At 49.2% G+C, this 18161-nt stretch overlaps 1 protein-coding gene across 1 annotated transcript; it reads left to right on the forward strand.

The window, feature by feature from the left end:
- The first annotated feature begins 2 nt into the window (after window positions 1-2).
- LOC119199018 (beta-1,4-galactosyltransferase 1-like) lies at window positions 3-17392 on the forward strand. The gene is made up of 3 exons (XM_062559251.1): window positions 3-6876; window positions 7384-11661; window positions 16546-17392. Exons 1-2 carry the CDS (start codon window positions 6517-6519, stop codon window positions 8050-8052), a joined length of 1029 nt encoding a protein of 342 aa, XP_062415235.1. The 5' UTR covers window positions 3-6516; the 3' UTR covers window positions 8053-11661; window positions 16546-17392.
- Window positions 17393-18161: the final 769 nt, after the last annotated feature.

The raw sequence follows: 18161 nt of genomic DNA on the forward strand, positions 1-18161 counted from the left end.
AACTAGAATGACCCTCAAAGGTCGTTACTATCCTTGCGGTAAAGATTAGAGAAGACTTGGATCATCTCACAAACCCCCTTTGTGTAAGTGAATGTTAAGGAACACTCTGCTCCCTTTAACTTGACTCGCTGCATCACAGACAAAGGCCTTACAGGACTGTAATACACCCCCTCGCCCTTAAAACAAGTGCTGCTTTGCCAGACACAACGCACTGTGCAGCAGTTTTTCAGAGCACGGGGGAAAACAGTAAACTCAACCATTTGTCTCGCCCCCACAAAAGAGGGACAGAGAGAGAGAAAAAAAAGGGACCAACACAGCTGACCAATGGTCTCCGAAGATGACGAGCTACATTCAGATTCACACACAGCTGCGGGGGTTTCTTCGGTGAAGCTGTACAATGTTTGTATGTACAGCAGCATAGAGAGTGAGGGCCAAACACCCTGACTTCATTTAGCATAAGTCCCCAGGTTTTACTTTGCATTTTAAGCTGTGATCCAGATAATGATGCGATTCAGAAGTATTTTACTTATCCGAAACCCTATTAGAATTTCTTTTGTGTCTTTTTCTGGGTCACATCTTATTTTAAAACTCCTACAGGCATATTCTGGCTCTCTAAAAGTGGCAGACAGCAACAGTCTCCACGTCATCCATTCACATCAGCGCGTTTGGAGCAAACAGAAGCTGGTGCAATCACAGTTTAAGATCCGAGCTGACTTGTGAAAAAAGAATGGTTGTCTTGTGTCCTCGCACATACGTCATCCAGTGTAGCTACAACGACGATGCCAAATGTTGAACAATGTATGTGACATTCAGCATTAGATGATGTTCCCTGACCTTTGTGCCTTGTATGTGCAGCACTGCCTGCAAAGAGGGAGGGAAAATGCATGTGTCCATGTCTGAAATTGCATGTGTGTTTGTGTGTTTGTGTGTGCGCGTGTGTGTTTTGAGGCATTAGTGCACGGGATCCCTCCAGGTTGAGTATTGCGACAGTTCTGCAGGTTTTCATTGGTTATTCAACAGTTGTAAATCCCAGAGATCGACATCCTATGGATGCGCTTTGAGTGACGCGGTGCGGTGTAAGTGAAATTCAGATGCAACAGGCTGAAGCCGAACTTTCTCCATCCACAATAATAATAATGAAAATAGCCAGTCAAAACAGAACAGCGCCCGTCCTCAAAAGAAGGACAAAAAATAAGATATCGTGTGGCCTTCTGTGGTGCAACTTTGCGACATTTCTAGCTGCAAAGTAGGTAAATAATACAACCAGATCTCAGTCTCAGTGTTCATTCGATGGTCTGCACATACGGTTCAATAATCAGTGTGCGGTCAGAACAAAACCATCTTCAAAAAGCAGAAAAAACAGCCAAACAAAAAAGGCTGTGTTATTTCAGGCTGTGGGTTTTGTTGAATCTGTTAAAGAGGAAATGAGGAAGATTTTCTAACTTTCGCTCAAAAATCAAAAGATTTAGAGGTAATTTGTTACAGATTAGACAAGATGACAATTTTAGAAAAAACAACGTTGATTAGATTAGGTCCGTATAAACAAATTAGGAGATACCGTGTGGGGTTTCATAGATAAAAGGTGCTGTGCGTTTCTCCTTTTTTGCAGTGTGCAGTCATTAGCCATTAGTCAATCTCTCAACAGGTCAGGAGCTTTTCCAGGAAGTTACAAGGCAAACGTGTCAATAGCGAGTCCATGGATTGTCAAAAGTCCAGCTCTTAAGTTCCATGGAGGGAGGGTTCCAAGTGTTAACCCAGCTTTTTGAGTCTCCCTGTCACTTTCTCAAGTGAACAAAACCACCCATTCAATCCTGGGCCAGTCGTAAGCAGGAACTCTTGAGGAATGAGTGTTTTTAAGATTTCACAGGAATTTCTAAGCTGTTAACTTTACAGCTCAACATTTTTCTTGGTCTGGGAAAACTTTTGGCTCTGCTTATACACTCGAGTTTTTCTGCGAGCGGGAGAACTCCCCCCCCCCCCCCCCCATGTGACTGGAGCTACTTCTTGTGGGCCGCTCCTCTCGTTGTGCTGCCAGGTTTGTTCCCGGAGCGACGGACTGGCACCTTGGATACAGGGATTCTGGTGCGAACTGGGGCAGGCGCCTGGGTCTTTGGTGGAGGGGTTTAAGCCTCTAGAACGGACGCCAGGGCCGACTGGCTCACAGAGTGGGGAGGTGTGTCAGGCTGGGTGCTGGTGCAGGCGGAAGGAGGCAGGACTCAAATGCAGGAGTTTCAAAATTTCCAAAAGTGCTCTTTATTCTGCACAAAACCGAACAGAATCCAAAGAACGTGTCCCAACGATGACTGACTAAGACAATGACGCGACGAGGGACAACAAGCACACGGGGCTTGAATACACAAGGGAGGTTCAGGTGATTGGACACAGGTGGGAACACTCAGGCAATCACAGGACAGGACAGGAAGTGAAGCTCACCCAGAGACACAAGAGACAAGAAAACTACAAAGTAAGACAGGAAGAGGACCCAAATCGTGACAGAACCACCCCCTCAAGGACCGAATTCCAGACGGTCCTCAAGGGGGACAGAACCGGAGAAAATCAGACAAGGGGAGGGAGGGTGGGGACCCGACGATCCTGGGTCGCTCGGGGAACTTCAGGTGCTGACGGCCATGTCTCGGGTCCTTCGGGGGGCCGGCCGGAACGGCGGCCGAGCCTCAGGGTCTCGGGGGGTCTGCCGGGGCGGCGCCCGGGCCTCAGGGTCTCGGGGGGCGCTGGGCTCTGCAGCGCCGGCGTGGCAGGGGTAGCCGGGCTCTGCGGGGTGCCGGGCTGTGCGGCTCCGGCATAGTCGTGGCGGGGGGCGCCGGCCTAACCCCTGACCCCACCCCTCCCTCAAGGGCCGGATCCCAGACGGCCCCCAGGTGTTGGGGGAAGAGGATCAAGGGACGAGAGGGAGGGGGCACGATCAGGGGTCGTGGGGACGGGGCTGGAGACAGGACGGGCAGTGACAGGCGTCGGGGGGCCGGACACGGGTCGGGTTGAGGATGTCCCGTAGCTCGAGGCACGCCTTCTGATAGCTTCTGGGACCAAAAATGAAATTGGTTTTGCGCCGGAAAAACGGGCTACTCACATCAAGGTAGTCCGGGCCCAAATCGCACAAGGAGTCTGCTGAGTCCTTACTTGGTCGCGTCATTCTGTCAGGCTGGGTGCTGGTGCAGGCGGAAGGAGGCAGGACTCAAACGCAGGAGTTTCAAAATTTCCAAAATGTGCTCTTCATTCAGCACAAAACCGAACAGAAGCCAACGACCGTGCACCAACGATGACTGACCAAGACAATGACGCGACGAGGGACAACAGGCACACAGGGCTTAAATACACAAGGGAGGTGCAGGTGATTGGAAACAGGTGGGAACACTCAGGCAATCACAGGACAGGACAGGAAGTGAAGCTCACCCAGAGACACAAGAGACAAGAAAACTACAAAATAAGACAGGATGAGGACCCAAACCGGGACAAGTTGAGGTCTGTCTGCTGCTTACTGGGATCTTGGAATCCCGGGGAAGGCTGGCGCTGCCTTTCAACGATTGGAAGGAGGAAGAGGAGGATGAGGAAGGAAGAGTTGTTTGGGAGGTGGGGCTCAGTTTGTATTCACTGGATGGAGAAGGAGTGCTGTTCAGATCTTCATCTCCCTCCTGCTCCACATCCTCTCCCGCCTCCTCGGGCTCGTTGTAGAGGTCGTACAGGTGGTCTCCAGAGCAGCTGTCGCGTGGCAGGGCCGTCCTCCGCTCACGCTGCTGCCCGCTCTCGTCCGGTGTTGTCGTGGGCGTTGCCGTGGGTGTGTCCCAGTAACCCTCGTCGCTCAGCGGCTCTCCGGGTTACGCGGGATGACGGACGTGCGTGAGGGACGGGGGGTTTAGCTGCCCGCCCCCCCGCTGCACCAACCACCGGAATCTTACTGAGCCCCAGTGCCTTCTGCCTGCTAGTTTTCTCTCTCTGCCTGCCTCCCTCTCTCTCCTTCCCTCTCTCTCTTTCTCTCCCACGCAGGCAAACACACACACACACACCAGCTGGGAGCTGTGCCTTACTGTATCCATGGCAACCGGGTGGGCTAAGCAACTTTTGTCAACGTTGGCGGAGCGCCAGTGTCTGTCCTCCACACCCTCCCCCATCCCCATCCTCCTCCTAAATAGTAGGTATGTCATCTTTGTTAGTTCCTCCTCACCCTCCTGTCTTTAAAACATCTACCACAAACCGCTAATGAAATGTCTGAACCTGGAGAAGTGCACATGCATTATTCCAGTTTTTGAGGAGAGCAGCTTTTATGTTTGCCATTACTTGAATTGTAGTCAGAACACTTCACTTCAGGGTATTTTTTTATTTTTTGCCTTGAGAACTACAGTAGAGCACCAACGTCAACATATCAACCACGTATATCGCATGACTATAACAACAAAAAAAGGAATTCACATGGAACCATGGTTTAAACAAGACATCATGGGGAGAAAGGAAGGATCTTCATAAAAGTCCTGGGAAAAGGTCATGGAATGTGGAAATATTTGCTTATTTTTTACCAGCTAACCCCAGCATTACCACCAGCAGTCTGCAACCCTGCTCAAAGCCAGCCGTTAACATAAATGGAATCAGTTGACTGATGTAGCATTTAATCAATCGTGAGCCCAACTTGGCCTCAGCAAACCACGACTTGGACAGAACGTGTACCGCTAAGAACAGATGGGAATCATAAATGAAGGCCCAACTCCTCAGCGTTCCTTCTTTGTTGCAGGTTCGTTGTTGTGTAGAAAGTCACCCAAACTGAAACCTCAGTGTATTTGCCTTTATTGTATTGGAGTTTCTAAAGCCGCAACATGTGCACTAGGTTGTGAGCACAGTGGTTGTAAAATGCCACCAAACTGGCTTACTCTCAGCTGTAACCACCACACAAGCAACCCTTTACTAAATTCAACAGAAAAGCTCTCAGAAAGGAGAAGTTGGTTTTAAAAAATCCACACTTCCACGGATGGTTCGTGGATTGTAAAGAGCGGTCTGGCCGGCAAGGGACAATAACATAACTTTTTGGGGACCAATTTGATCGTCTATTAAAACAAATGATTTTTTTCAGCTATGCTTCACAGTGCACCTTAAAAACCCATTGATCACATGTGTGAGGTGTTAAGATATCCTGTTGCACATGTGGTTCAAAGGACTAGATGGGTGAAGCGTGTTATTGGTGCAGTAAGAATTTGTGGCCCTTTGAGGTGAACTATATTTACCTCTTGTTAATGCGGGACTTCTTAGTCTGATGTTTATGCCAGGATTCATTCATTCATTTCTTGTCCCTAAAAGCCGAACAGTTATAAAACTGAGCCAGTAAACTCCCCAAAAATTTGTTTGACATTTCAACCTCCTTGACATTTAAATGAATTTGTTTTTTTTCCCAAACCTGCATGAACTTTGATGAACCGCATGGTGGCTGTGACTTTATTCACATGAACTTAAACCACTCAAAAGGTTCTTCATGCTAAACTGGAAGAACAGGTTAGTTGTTGAGGTGGAAACAAAGCACAGCCGGGCGTGTTCGTTGAAACTACCCCCCCCCCCCCACCCCCCTCCATTTGTTTATCTAGAACCAGTTTCCTCCTTTGCATGGAACTTCCCTCAGTGTAGCTTGTGTGACGTGCACACACATAGGAAGTCATCTACGGGACGGAACACCTTTCAGGGACATTTTACCAGAAGAGGTCTGCTACAGAAAGAAATACTCCACATCTTATTCCGCCGGGCACGAGACCACACTGTTGAGCAGGACAATAGAGATCATCTCAGGGAAGCCAATGCATTTCAAGCAGAAAAAGTTGCAGCACCTGGGGATGTAACTAAAAGGTTTTCTAAAGGATCTGGCTGAGGAAGTCTATCGTGGGTTGAGAACGTCTGTTTTGGTTCTGAAGCTCTGAGACCTTTTCGACAGCATTCTGCATTCTTTATTTTTTTTTCTCTACCAAATCTAAGTAGGTTGTTTCTTCCAACATGTGACAAGTCTTACACAAGGCACTCGGGAAATCCGGTAATATCTATCCTTGACCACTAGAGGGCAAAGTTTCATAACAAAAGAAGTATTTCTCTCTATTATCTGAAATAGTTACACTGAATTTAAAACATAAAGATATATATTATCGAATAAGTTGTTTTTCATTTCTGTAAAATATGTTTATGCTGGGTTTGTTTCAACAAACTAACACCAGTTAGATCAAATTCAAATGAAAGGAACTGATTTAATAGTTTTATGGTCATACTAACCAAAACACAGCAATATACTTTAATTGAGTCTTTAAGTTGTTAGATCTGGGAAAGACAAGACGAAACAAATTTGAAGTATCATGATCGGTCATTAATAACAGGTGTGAGGCCGAACCTGATCAGCTGACGTAAGCAAGGAAGCTGCTTCCAGGAAAAGTCGTGTTGCTCTATTGTTTGGGAAACATTTGACTTCTAAAGAAATATGAGCGTGGCAGAGCTGTAGCAGAGCGGCTAGGTTTACAGAACTCACCTTCCGGGGAAGAAAACATGTTGAAAAAAACCTTTCAAGGATTGGCCTTTTTTGGTTCTTTAAGTGTGGCATGTTTTATTTTTTATCAATTCAACAACAAAGAAAAAACTTTACATATTTTCGTATCGTCGAATCGTTCTGTAAATCGAAGTAACCCACTTCCCCCAGTCCTGAATGTCAATGACGAAGAGACACCAATGCAGACCACTGAAGTCCCGACTTTGGAACGCTGTCCCGAAACCCCCCCAGATCTTTTGGGTCCGTTGCTTGTGGAGTTTAATTCTAAACGGACTCTGGATGAGGTGAGAGAGAAATTCGGTTCTCCTCTTCAGGAAGGAGGCCGGTACAAGCCGTCAGGCTGTATCGCACAACAGAAGGTAGGTGATGAACAGACTAATTGCTGCCATAAAAGCTCACCATGCTTTCACCTGTTTTCACGTGTTGCCGTACTTTGTATATTAAGTGTTTACACAGCCAATGCCTATACGCCTGTCCTGAGACTGGGCCTACACTGCTTATACTTAAGGGGGGCGGAGTTCTTGTCTGTATTTAGCATTCACTTATATTTTACTTGCATGTTGTCTGTTTGATTTTTGCCTCATTCTAATTTCTCTTTTGAAAAAAATAAAATGCAAAAAAAAGAACCTGAATATGAACAACAGTTAGAACACTGGGGATAATAGTGCACCTTTAAGTGGGCCTACTGTTTAAGTTCAGTAAAAAAAACTTCTATAATTCACTTCCATGAGATGTACCAATATTATCATGGTTTTAAGGATGCCACATGCCACGTTATCAGTGTATTTCGTTAAAAGGAATACCCCCCAAATATTAATTATTAGAAAGATTTATGTTAAAGCCAACTAACTTATTTATTTGTTTAGGTGGCGATCATCATCGCGTTCCGCAATCGGCACGAGCACCTCATTCATTGGCTGCATTACCTCCATCCGATACTGATTCGACAGCAGTTGGACTACACGGTGTATGTCATCAACCAGGATGGAGAAGGCGTGTTCAACCGGGCTAAACTGATGAATGCAGGCTACGTGGAAGCAATGAAGGAATATGATTACGACTGCTTAGTCTTCTCTGACATAGATTTGGTGCCTGTGGACGACCGTAACCTCTACAGGTGCTTTGACAATCCTCGACACCTGGCTGTGGCCATGGACAAATTCAACTTCCAGTTACCCTACAACTCGTACTTTGGTGGAGTTTCCGCGTTGTCCAAAAGCCAATACCTGAAGATCAACGGTTTCCCGAACACCTACTGGGGCTGGGGCGGTGAGGATGACGATATCTACGGGCGAGTCGTCCTCCGCGGCATGACCATATCTCGACCTGACTCCGTGATAGGAAAGTACAGGATGATCAAACATACCCGGGACCTGCACAATGAGGCTAATCCAGAGAATCCCGGTAAACTACAACACACCAAACACACCATCGATACAGACGGCATTAACACTCTCAAATACACAGTCAAAGAGATTAAGAGGGACCGACTGTTCACTTTCATCAACGTGGATATTGAAGCTCCCATAAAATAAATGAAGATGGAACCTGTGGGTATTAGACAGCTGTGATTTCTTGGTCTTTCAGGATTTATTTTAAGTGAGAGCATGTTCTTGAAACCTCTTGTTTGTCTTGGTGTAGTGTTGTATGCATACCTGTGCTTGGGTCTGTGTCTAAATGAAGTATGCAGATGTTCTTTCTATTTTTGTTTTCTCGGTACAATCTTCAACCAACCGTCGTTACTGTCAAAATCGAAAGTGAATCATTTTTTTGTGGCTTTCACACATAATGTGAATGTTTTAGGGTGGGGATTCTTTTGAGGCACCTGTGGAGCATCGGGCTACGCTTAGTGGTGGATTTAGAGACATCAACCGTGTGCTCATGAAGAAGTGAAGATGGTGGTTTGGATTAAGTAGACGCATCCATTTGGTGTGTGTGTGTGTGTGTGTGTATATGTATGTGTATATATATATATATATATATATATATATATATATAATTACAAGGGAGAGTATAATAAATATAGGGTTTTATATTGTATAATTTAGATCTTTCTACGTTGTAATGGGTTTTTTTGTCGATACAATTGTCTTAATAGTTTTGTACATGCTGGAATGCATGATGAAATTAGAAGGGGAAAGGTCCTTTTGGTGGCAGTGATGCACAGGTTGTATCTTATTTATTTTAGGGAGATGGGCTTTCTGGTTTCAGTTATACATTGCCTTTTGGAACAAAATGGTTCTGCATGGCTGATATCTTCATTGCTGCTATGCAAAGTAATATTTCACCAATTCCTACTTGCAGTTGTTTTGAACTCTGGTGCAATAAATTTTACAAGTTTCATGCAAGGCTACTGTTATACTTGTCTTGGGTAATTACAGGCAACATTGATTTATGGAAACACTTGCTAAAACCAAAACGAAAGCAGGAAAAAAACAGTAAAATAATAACATTTTGGAAATTGGGCAAATGTTTTTTTTGTTTTCTATGTTTAGTTTTCTGTTTTGCTTAAACTCTTCTCCCTCAGGGTTCCAAAAAGCTTGAATAACCTGTTTAAGTAACAGTACTTACTACAGTAAGTAGTTCTTTTTCTGGTAACAGGTAAGAAATATGACCTGACAGGCCATCTTACACACTATGTACACACTTATTCAGCACTGTTGCTCTTGTAAATGAGAGGCAACACAACCCGCTTTGAAAGTAATGTTAATCTGGTAATTTATTTGTGAAATCAGGATATATTTCGGTTGTGTGTCACACAAAAGTTCAGTTAAGTGAACACGTACAAATGTTGAGTACTAAATTGAAGACATTGTGCTGTGTATCTCTCTCCCGACCTTTTAAAGGGAATTTCAGGCAAAATTCATCTTGTGACTCCTAATTCAATTCATATTCTAATCTGCTGCTCACAAGGTCCCATTGAGTTTGGATCATAATTAAACATTCTTAAACAGGAACGATTATAAACCAGATTCGGCTGAAGCTTTCCTGTTCTGCATGCTTTCATTTTTCACACTGAGCCAAAGAGCACTCTCTGCTCACAGCTTGTCTGATGGTGAATTATTGACAAGTGAAAGGATTACACAACATTGCCCTCGGAGGATCCGTGGCAGCATGCCAGAGAGTAAAGCAGAGTGATAAGGTTGGACAAAAGGGTCGTGTTAGTGTAGGTGATGCTGGGGGCTTTGCATGCTGTTGCAGAGGTGAAAAGCAGTGGAACCTCTTCATGACTTGTTGAAGTGTTCAGAACGACATGTTGGTTAGTGCATGGTTTTTATCTGCGTGAATGTTCAATCACGGCAACCCCCCAAACACTGGCCCATCCTCCTTCCTGCCCAGCCCCCTCTTTTCATTGGTTGACCTAGTAGAGTTACTATGGGAACAACTGTAGAGAGGCTGCCATGAAAATTGTGGGGTGCAGCTTGGTCTCCATCTCACACACACACACACACACACACACACAAACACACACACACACAGACGTTTAACTTGGCATGGTAACCCTACCTATAATATATATTATTAAATATCAGTACGACCACAACTCAACTGTATGATAGCATTTTTCTCCACCAGTATCTTTGATATATTGGTAGAGAGGGGTTCTTTATTGTTCTTTCTGAAAAGCCCAAATGAATATTGCTGTTTATGTGTCTATCTACTCCACTACTCTGCTTTGTAAACATGAACACCTAACACAATATAGTTTCATTGGAATGCCCCCAGCTTCAAACTGAGAATCAGCAGACACCAATGTAGCTTTAAACACAGACAAAACATAAAAAATTCAGACATGAGCTGGAAAGTAGTTGATCAAAACAAACTCATAATTGATGTAAAAATGAAGAAAAAGTGCCCCCTCACGCCTCTCATTTCAAAGACTATGCTGCTTTTTAAAGAATTCAAAGCTCATATGCAATAATTCATGTCACAGCATAACAATTCATCTGTGTTTCATTCACTACACTCCTTGGTGTACAGATTAGTTCAGTTAGGGGCTGACATCAGCTAATGCTAGCAAACCATGGACAGATGATGCACTAACTTATAGAATCAGTTTGCCAACCCTTCTCTTCTTGTGTTACTAGCACAGGAAGCTTTAGCAATACCACTAGGCCACTATTGCCACTTGCGGGTGCTGTTAACCAGATGGCTATATACGCTGGCTAAAAACTTCTAACGAAACAAATTGAAGCCAGAAAATCCCTTACTCACATCTTGTTCTCTCACTTTTCTTTTCACTCCCTCACATGTTTGCTCTCTCTTCGACGGCTCATTTTATGAAACGTATTCTTTGGCCCAAAGTTGATCCTCCCTGTCCCGCGTCATACCTGATTAATGCAAAGGAACAAACACGCACCCCGTAGGCTCAAACATGGCTCACGATGAGGACGAGTGTCCGCATCCAGCATCCGGGCAGCAGCAGATTAATGATGAGATCAGCCGACGCACACAATTTTCACTGTCAGCATCACTGGCCTTGATCTGGCGGGCTGGTACAACTGAGTGTTATGCTATTACGTAATGCTTTTACATAAAGCTCAGCAGAACCAGAGGGAGAAGGAACTGGGTAGAGGGAGGGGGGGGGCGCTGCACCATTCAAAAGGGGGATTCGCACTGCACCAAATCCTCCTCCCACCACACATGCATGCGCACCCACACCACAACAACATATGAGCTTTCTCCATAGCAACGTGTGTCTCCCTCTAAACAACGAAACCCTCCCTTTGATTGATATTAAGGACACATGGATGCAAACAAACAGGTTTGTCGTTCACAGGCATCAGCTGCCTGTCCACATTTTGGCTCTCTGTCCCTGTCTCAACTGTGCAACTTTACCCCCCCCAGAGCCCCAACAGCAGACAATTACACATCACATCAGGCTCTCATCTCAGCAATCAATATAGTGTATTGATAACCTAGTGCTTCCCGAGCCAAGCAGACCTCTCCCCACGACACAAACGCCACACACTGCAACAAATCAACAAAAGTATCTCTGTTTCACAACCTCTCTCACACCCGACCTGCTCTTTTGAGACTCAAGCCATGTTGGTGTTTGGGGAGGAATTTGCTCTAATCATACAATCACACAAAGCTTCTGACATGGAGTGTATGAGTTTTTGTGTAAATGGGGTTAAAAAGATGTACGGTGGGTGCGTCGTGCGGATAAAGGGCTCGGAGCCAGGATCGAGTATTTACAACAAGTTTTATTGTTTTCAGGAAACCGTGCCAGCGTCGGGCTCTCTCGTTGTCCCCGCTCTCTTCCTCCTCGCTCGTCCTCCCCTTACTCCTTAAATGCAGAGGACCCACACACACACACACGCACACACACCCACACAATCACCCACAGCTGATAATTATTATTTCCACCTGGCCCTGTTCCCCGAGCCACTCCCCCTCTCTCCCCCCTGCAGCCGAGCTGAAACCACGCCCGCCACCACATACCCCCACCGCCCGACTTAGGCCGGGGAGCCGTCCGGCCTAGCTTACTCCCCCCCCCCTCCCTCCAGAGGGCGGGAGAGGAAGTCCGCCACGACCATCTGCGTCCCCGGCCTATGGACCACCTTGAAGTTAAAAGGCTGCATGGCCAGATACCACCGAGTGATCCGGGCGTTAGTATCCTTCATGCGGTGGAGCCATTGGAGCGGGGCGTGGTCCGAACAGAGGGTGAATGAGCGTCCCAGGAGGTAGTAGCGCAGGGAGCCCACCGCCCACCGGATGGCCAGGCACTCCTTCTCCACCGTGCTGTACCTGGCCTCCCTCTCCGACAGTTTCCGGCTGATGTAAACCACCGGGCGGTCGACCCCCTCGACCTCCTGGGACAAAACGGCCCCCAGCCCTCTGTCCGACGCGTCGGTCTGCAGCACAAACGGGAGAGAAAAGTTAGGTGTGTGGAGGAGCGGCTCCCCACAGAGAGTTTGCTTTACCTTCTCAAACGCCCGCTGGCACTGCTCCGACCACTGGACCGGATCTGACGCACCTTTCCGGGTCAGGTCGGTCAAGGGGCTGGTGAGGTCCGCAAACCCGGCGATGAACCGTCTGTAGTAACCTGCCAGCCCCAAAAACCGCCTCACCTCCTTTTTTGTCTTGGGGCGCGGGCAGGCTGCAATTGCCGCTGTCTTGTCTACCTGGGGACGCACCTGCCCCCCCCCCAAGTGGTACCCCAAATACCGTACCTCCCTCCGTCCAACTGCACACTTCCCCGGGTTGGCGGTGAGCCCGGCCCGCCTCAGCGACTCCAGCACCGCGTCCACCCGCCGCACATGCTCCGCCCAGGTGGTGCTGTGGATAATGACGTCATCCAAGTATGCGGCTGCATATGCGGCGTGCGGGCGCAGCACCTTGTCCATGAGGCGCTGAAACGTGGCCGGGGCACCGAACAAGCCGAAGGGAAGCATGGTAAATTGGTACAAACCATACGGAGTGGAGAAAGCTGTTTTCTCTTTGGACTCTGACGACAGGGGAATCTGCCAGTAGCCCTTAGTTAAATCCAGGGTCGTAAAAAAACGTGCAGTGCCCAGCCGGTCCAGGAGTTCGTCGACCCGGGGCATTGGGTAGGCGTCGAATCGTGACACATCGTTCACCTTGCGGTAGTCCACGCAGAACCGCACAGTCCCATCCTTCTTGGCCACCAGAACGATGGGGCTGCACCAGGCGCTGTTGGACTCTTCTATTACCCCCATCTCCAACATTGCCGCTAATTCCTCCCGAACCACTTTTCTTTTGTGTTCGGGCAGTCTGTAGGGTCGTGACCTCACCGTCACCCCCGGGGGTGTCTCGATTTGGTGCATTATCAGGTCGGTGCGGCCTGGCTGGGGGGAGAACACATCAGCAAACCGCTCCTGCAACTGGGCAATGTCCGCTCTCTGGTCCTCAGAGAGATGACCCTCACACGGGAGCGGGGTGGGATTGGCCGCTTTTGGCACCTCCGGCCCCAGGTCCTCTCCTTCCGATACTGTGGAAATCAGAGACACAGACTCCGCCTCCCTCCAGGGTTTCAGGAGGTTGAGGTGGTATATTTGCGTAGCCCCGCCCCTGTCAGACCGCACCACCTCATAATCAACATCCCCCACCCGGCGTGTGACCTCAAAGGGCCCTTGCCACTTAGCCAGGAGTTTTGAGTTGGAAGAAGGAAGTAATACAAGTACCTTCTCTCCCGGTGTGAATTCTCGCAGCTTGGCTCCTCTGTTGTACAGCCGCTGTTGTCGTTCCTGGGCCTGGAGCAAATTCTCCCGTGACATCCTACCCAGTGTGTGGAGCTTTGCTCGTAGGTCCAGGACGTACTGGATCTCGTTTTTCCCGGGGCTCGGACCTTCCTCCCAGCTTTCCTTAATAAGGTCCAGCACCCCTCTTGGTGACCTGCCAAACAGAAGCTCAAAGGGGGAAAACCCTGTGGAGGCCTGGGGAACCTCCCGAACTGCAAACAACAGAGGGTCAAGCCATTTATCCCAATTACGTTCATCGTCGCTAATAAATTTACGAATCATGGACTTCAGCGTCCTATTCATCCGCTCCACCAACCCGTCCGTCTGGGGGTGGTAAACGCTGGTGCGGACGGACTTAATGCCCAGTAACCCGTAAAGTTCTCCCAGTGTGCGCGACATGAACGAGGTGCCCTGGTCTGTTAGAATCTCTTTCGGGATTCCAACCCGGGAGATGACCTGAAACAGCGCTTGCGCAACGCTCTTTGCAGAGATATTGCGCAATGGCACTGCCTCCGGATACCGGGTTGCGTAATCCATGAGGACTAACACAAAGCGGTATCCGCGTGCACTCCGGTGAAACGGCCCGATTAGATCCATGCCGACGCGCTCGAACGGGACCTCCACCAGCGGTAGAGGCCGCAGCGGGGCGCGCGGGATGGCTGGTGCATTGACTAACTGACACTCCGGGCAGGACGCACACCAGCGGCGCGCGTCCGCCCGGATGCCTGGCCAATAAAATCGGGCCATTATCCGGTCTAGTGTTTTCCCGTATCCCATGTGACCCGCCATCGGATTATAGTGAGCCGCCTGGAAAACCATTTCCCGGCGGCTTTTCGGCACCAGTAACTGTGTGTTTTCTTGCCCCGTTCGAGTGTCACGACTCACTCTATACAGTCTGTCCCTAATCAATGAGAAGTGCGGGTACGACTGTGCGGCGTCAGGGCGCACCAAATGACCATCAATTCTTATCACTTGGTCGTAGGCTGAGCGTAGAGTATCGTCCCGAGACTGCTCGAGTGGAAAATCTTCCATGGAGCGGAACTCGGGAACCGCCAGAGTCTCCACGGGAGGCTCCGCCGGTTCCCCCTCTCCCCCGGCGGCGTCGGACGACCTCGCGTCACCGCTGAGCACAGCACAAATACCGCATGTCCCTGTCGGTCGTGAACGCACCCCCGCAGCCTCACCCAGTAGCGCGTTAAATCCCTCCCAATCCGTTCCCAAAATTACCGGGTGCGTCAGGTGGGAGCTAACCGCGACCTTTAATCTATATTTTTTCCCCTTGAACCTAAGTTCGACGGACACTATGGGATACTCATGAACGTCCCCGTGCACACACCTAATTTTCACCCGCGACGCCTCCATCAATGCCCCGGGCCGAACCAGGCTCTGGTGTATCATGGACTGCGAACAGCCCGAATCCACCATCGCCTGGCGTGTACCCCCCTGGATTCTTACCGGAACGCGGTACGTCGCTCCCGGGCCGGGGGAGGGTGCTGGAGCGCCGGCAACCCGGATCACCTGCCCCACCTCCATTAGCGGGCACTCCCTCCGTAGGTGGCCGGGCCGCCCGCACCTCCAGCACTCCTGCCCTGGCGCTTGAGAACCTCCCTGTGGGTCGGGAAGGGGGCCGGGGCTTGCTGTGGTTGGGGGGTCGCGGTACGGGGCCGTCGGTGTCTGCCGTGGGGCCGGTCCGGGTCGTCCTGCCGCCCGCTGCTGGCTCCATCCCTGGGGTGCCGCCGCGGGTCGGGGCGGTGGTGGCGCGCCCTCCTTGTTGCCCGGTCCGCGGGGGTGTACCGCCAGGTGGTCCTCTGCCAGGGTGACGGCTGCCTCCAGTGTCGGTGGGCGGTGATACCGGACCCACGCCGCCGTCCGGGCCGGGAGCCCCTCCACGAACTGCTCGAGGACCACCTTCTCGAGGACGTCCGCGGCCGACCCCACCCCGCCTGGCAGGAGCCACCTGGCGGCCGTGTCCTTGAGCCGCTGCCCGTAGGCGAATGGCCGGTCCTCGGGTCCCAGCCTGGCCCCCCGGAACCGCCGCCGGTGGTCCTCCGGCAGCAGCCCCAGCCTGTCGACCACTGCCTTGCGCACCGCCCCGTAGTCCCGCCGGACCGCCGGGGGCAGCCCCATGGCTGCTGACTGCGCCTCCCCTGTTAGTAGCGGGAGCAGCCTCACTGCCCACTCCCCGGCCGGCCACCCGCACGCCTCCGCCGTCGTTTCGAAGGCCTCCAGGAATGCCTGCGCGTCGTCTTCCGCCGTCATCCGGTGGAGCGTCAGGCTCGCCACCGCTGTCGGGATCGGTGGTGGTTCCGCCCGCGCCACCAATTGCTCCAGGGTCTGGGCCTGCCTCCCCACCTGTGCCTGGAGCGCCCCCAGGAATTGGCGGTTGGCCTCCGCCTGGTCGCGCTGGATTGCCGCCATTTCCGCCAACATCCGGCCCAGCGCGAGCACTGGCTGGGCCGCCATCCCCTGCCGTTGCTCCTCATCCGCCATTTCTCCTCTCCGCCGAGTTGGGCGCCACTGTACGGTGGGTGCGTCGTGCGGATAAAGGGCTCGGAGCCAGGATCGAGTATTTACAACAAGTTTTATTGTTTTCAGGAAACCGTGCCAGCGTCGGGCTCTCTCGTTGTCCCCGCTCTCTTCCTCCTCGCTCGTCCTCCCCTTACTCCTTAAATGCAGAGGACCCACACACACACACACGCACACACACACACACAATCACCCACAGCTGATAATTATTATTTCCACCTGGCCCTGTTCCCCGAGCCACTCCCCCTCTCTCCCCCCTGCAGCCGAGCTGAAACCACGCCCGCCACCACAAAAGAGTCTGGAGCTATCAGCGCAAATAGTTTTATTCATTAAATATGAAAAAAGTGGAAAGATCGTCACATTGTGAACAGACTGTTAAAAAAAGAGAAGGAAAACCTAATGTGCTTTTCCATCACAGCAATTGACCACATATGAAGGCTCAGATTTCCGAAAGGAAGGAGAGATGCATCGACAATAAATATACAACGAATCGATTCGGTTAGCAATGTGATGCATCTGTGGTTGATGTTATTACTGTATACAGGCCAATGCAACTGATAAAAGTACCCAAACTTTACTCATTACTGTCATACTTGGAAAAAGTGAAAAAACAAGTTCTACTAAAACACCAAACTGCAGCATATGGGACATTAACCAAGTAGGATGCCATATTTAAACTAAGGACTGATCATTCCTTTTTTGTTAATAGCACCCCACTCTCCCTTAATCTTAACAGTGATGTAATTTGATTGGTGACAATGTGACAAATTATGATTTTTAGATTCTAAGGGCAAGGTTTATGTCAACATTCAACAACCACCACGTCAGCTGTTACAAAAAAAACAACTCTTTTTAGTTATTTAACCAAGTTCATAATAGTTTCACCCCAAAATCATCCGTCTTTTGTCAATTGGTACTCCAAAGAAGGGAAGATGGAAGTGATTGCATACTGAAGAGCGAAGAGCACAGTGCGCACACAGAAAACCTGAATGGATATGATCTTTGTCTGCTCCCTCGATGACCTTTAGCCTGCCCTTTTGAGAAACACTCTCACTGTGAACCTGGGATCAGGTAACCCCGTGGCCTGTCCTGCACTACACCATTCATAGATTGAACAGATATCTGAACCTGGAACGGGTCGGCTTGGATCAATCCTCACATTCTAAATGAGACAGAAAGCTATCATGAACTAGAATGACCCTCAAAGGTCGTTACTATCCTTGCGGTAAAGATTAGAGAAGACTTGGATCATCTCACAAACCCCCTTTGTGTAAGTGAATGTTAAGGAACACTCTGCTCCCTTTAACTTGACTCGCTGCATCACAGACAAAGGCCTTACAGGACTGTAATACACCCCCTCGCCCTTAAAACAAGTGCTGCTTTGCCAGACACAACGCACTGTGCAGCAGTTTTTCAGAGCACGGGGGAAAACAGTAAACTCAACCATTTGTCTCGCCCCCACAAAAGAGGGACAGAGAGAGAGAAAAAAAAGGGACCAACACAGCTGACCAATGGTCTCCGAAGATGACGAGCTACATTCAGATTCACACACAGCTGCGGGGGTTTCTTCGGTGAAGCTGTACAATGTTTGTATGTACAGCAGCATAGAGAGTGAGGGCCAAACACCCTGACTTCATTTAGCATAAGTCCCCAGGTTTTACTTTGCATTTTAAGCTGTGATCCAGATAATGATGCGATTCAGAAGTATTTTACTTATCCGAAACCCTATTAGAATTTCTTTTGTGTCTTTTTCTGGGTCACATCTTATTTTAAAACTCCTACAGGCATATTCTGGCTCTCTAAAAGTGGCAGACAGCAACAGTCTCCACGTCATCCAGCTTGTACAGCGCGTTTGGAGCAAACAGAAGCTGGTGCAATCACAGTTTAAGATCCGAGCTGACTTGTGAAAAAAG

Source organism: Pungitius pungitius, chromosome 19 (assembly GCF_949316345.1).
Source record: "Pungitius pungitius chromosome 19, fPunPun2.1, whole genome shotgun sequence".
In the NCBI taxonomy this organism is placed as follows: Eukaryota; Metazoa; Chordata; class Actinopteri; order Perciformes; family Gasterosteidae; genus Pungitius; species Pungitius pungitius.

Excerpts from the sequence above, each read along its gene's own strand:
- LOC119199018 (XM_062559251.1), top strand. The coding sequence starts at position 6,517 with ATGTTGAAAAAAACCTTTCAAGGATTGGCCTTTTTTGGTTCTTTAAGT. Across the intron at positions 6,877-7,383 it reads GCTGTATCGCACAACAGAAG|GTGGCGATCATCATCGCGTT; the intron begins GTAGGTGATGAA and ends TTATTTGTTTAG.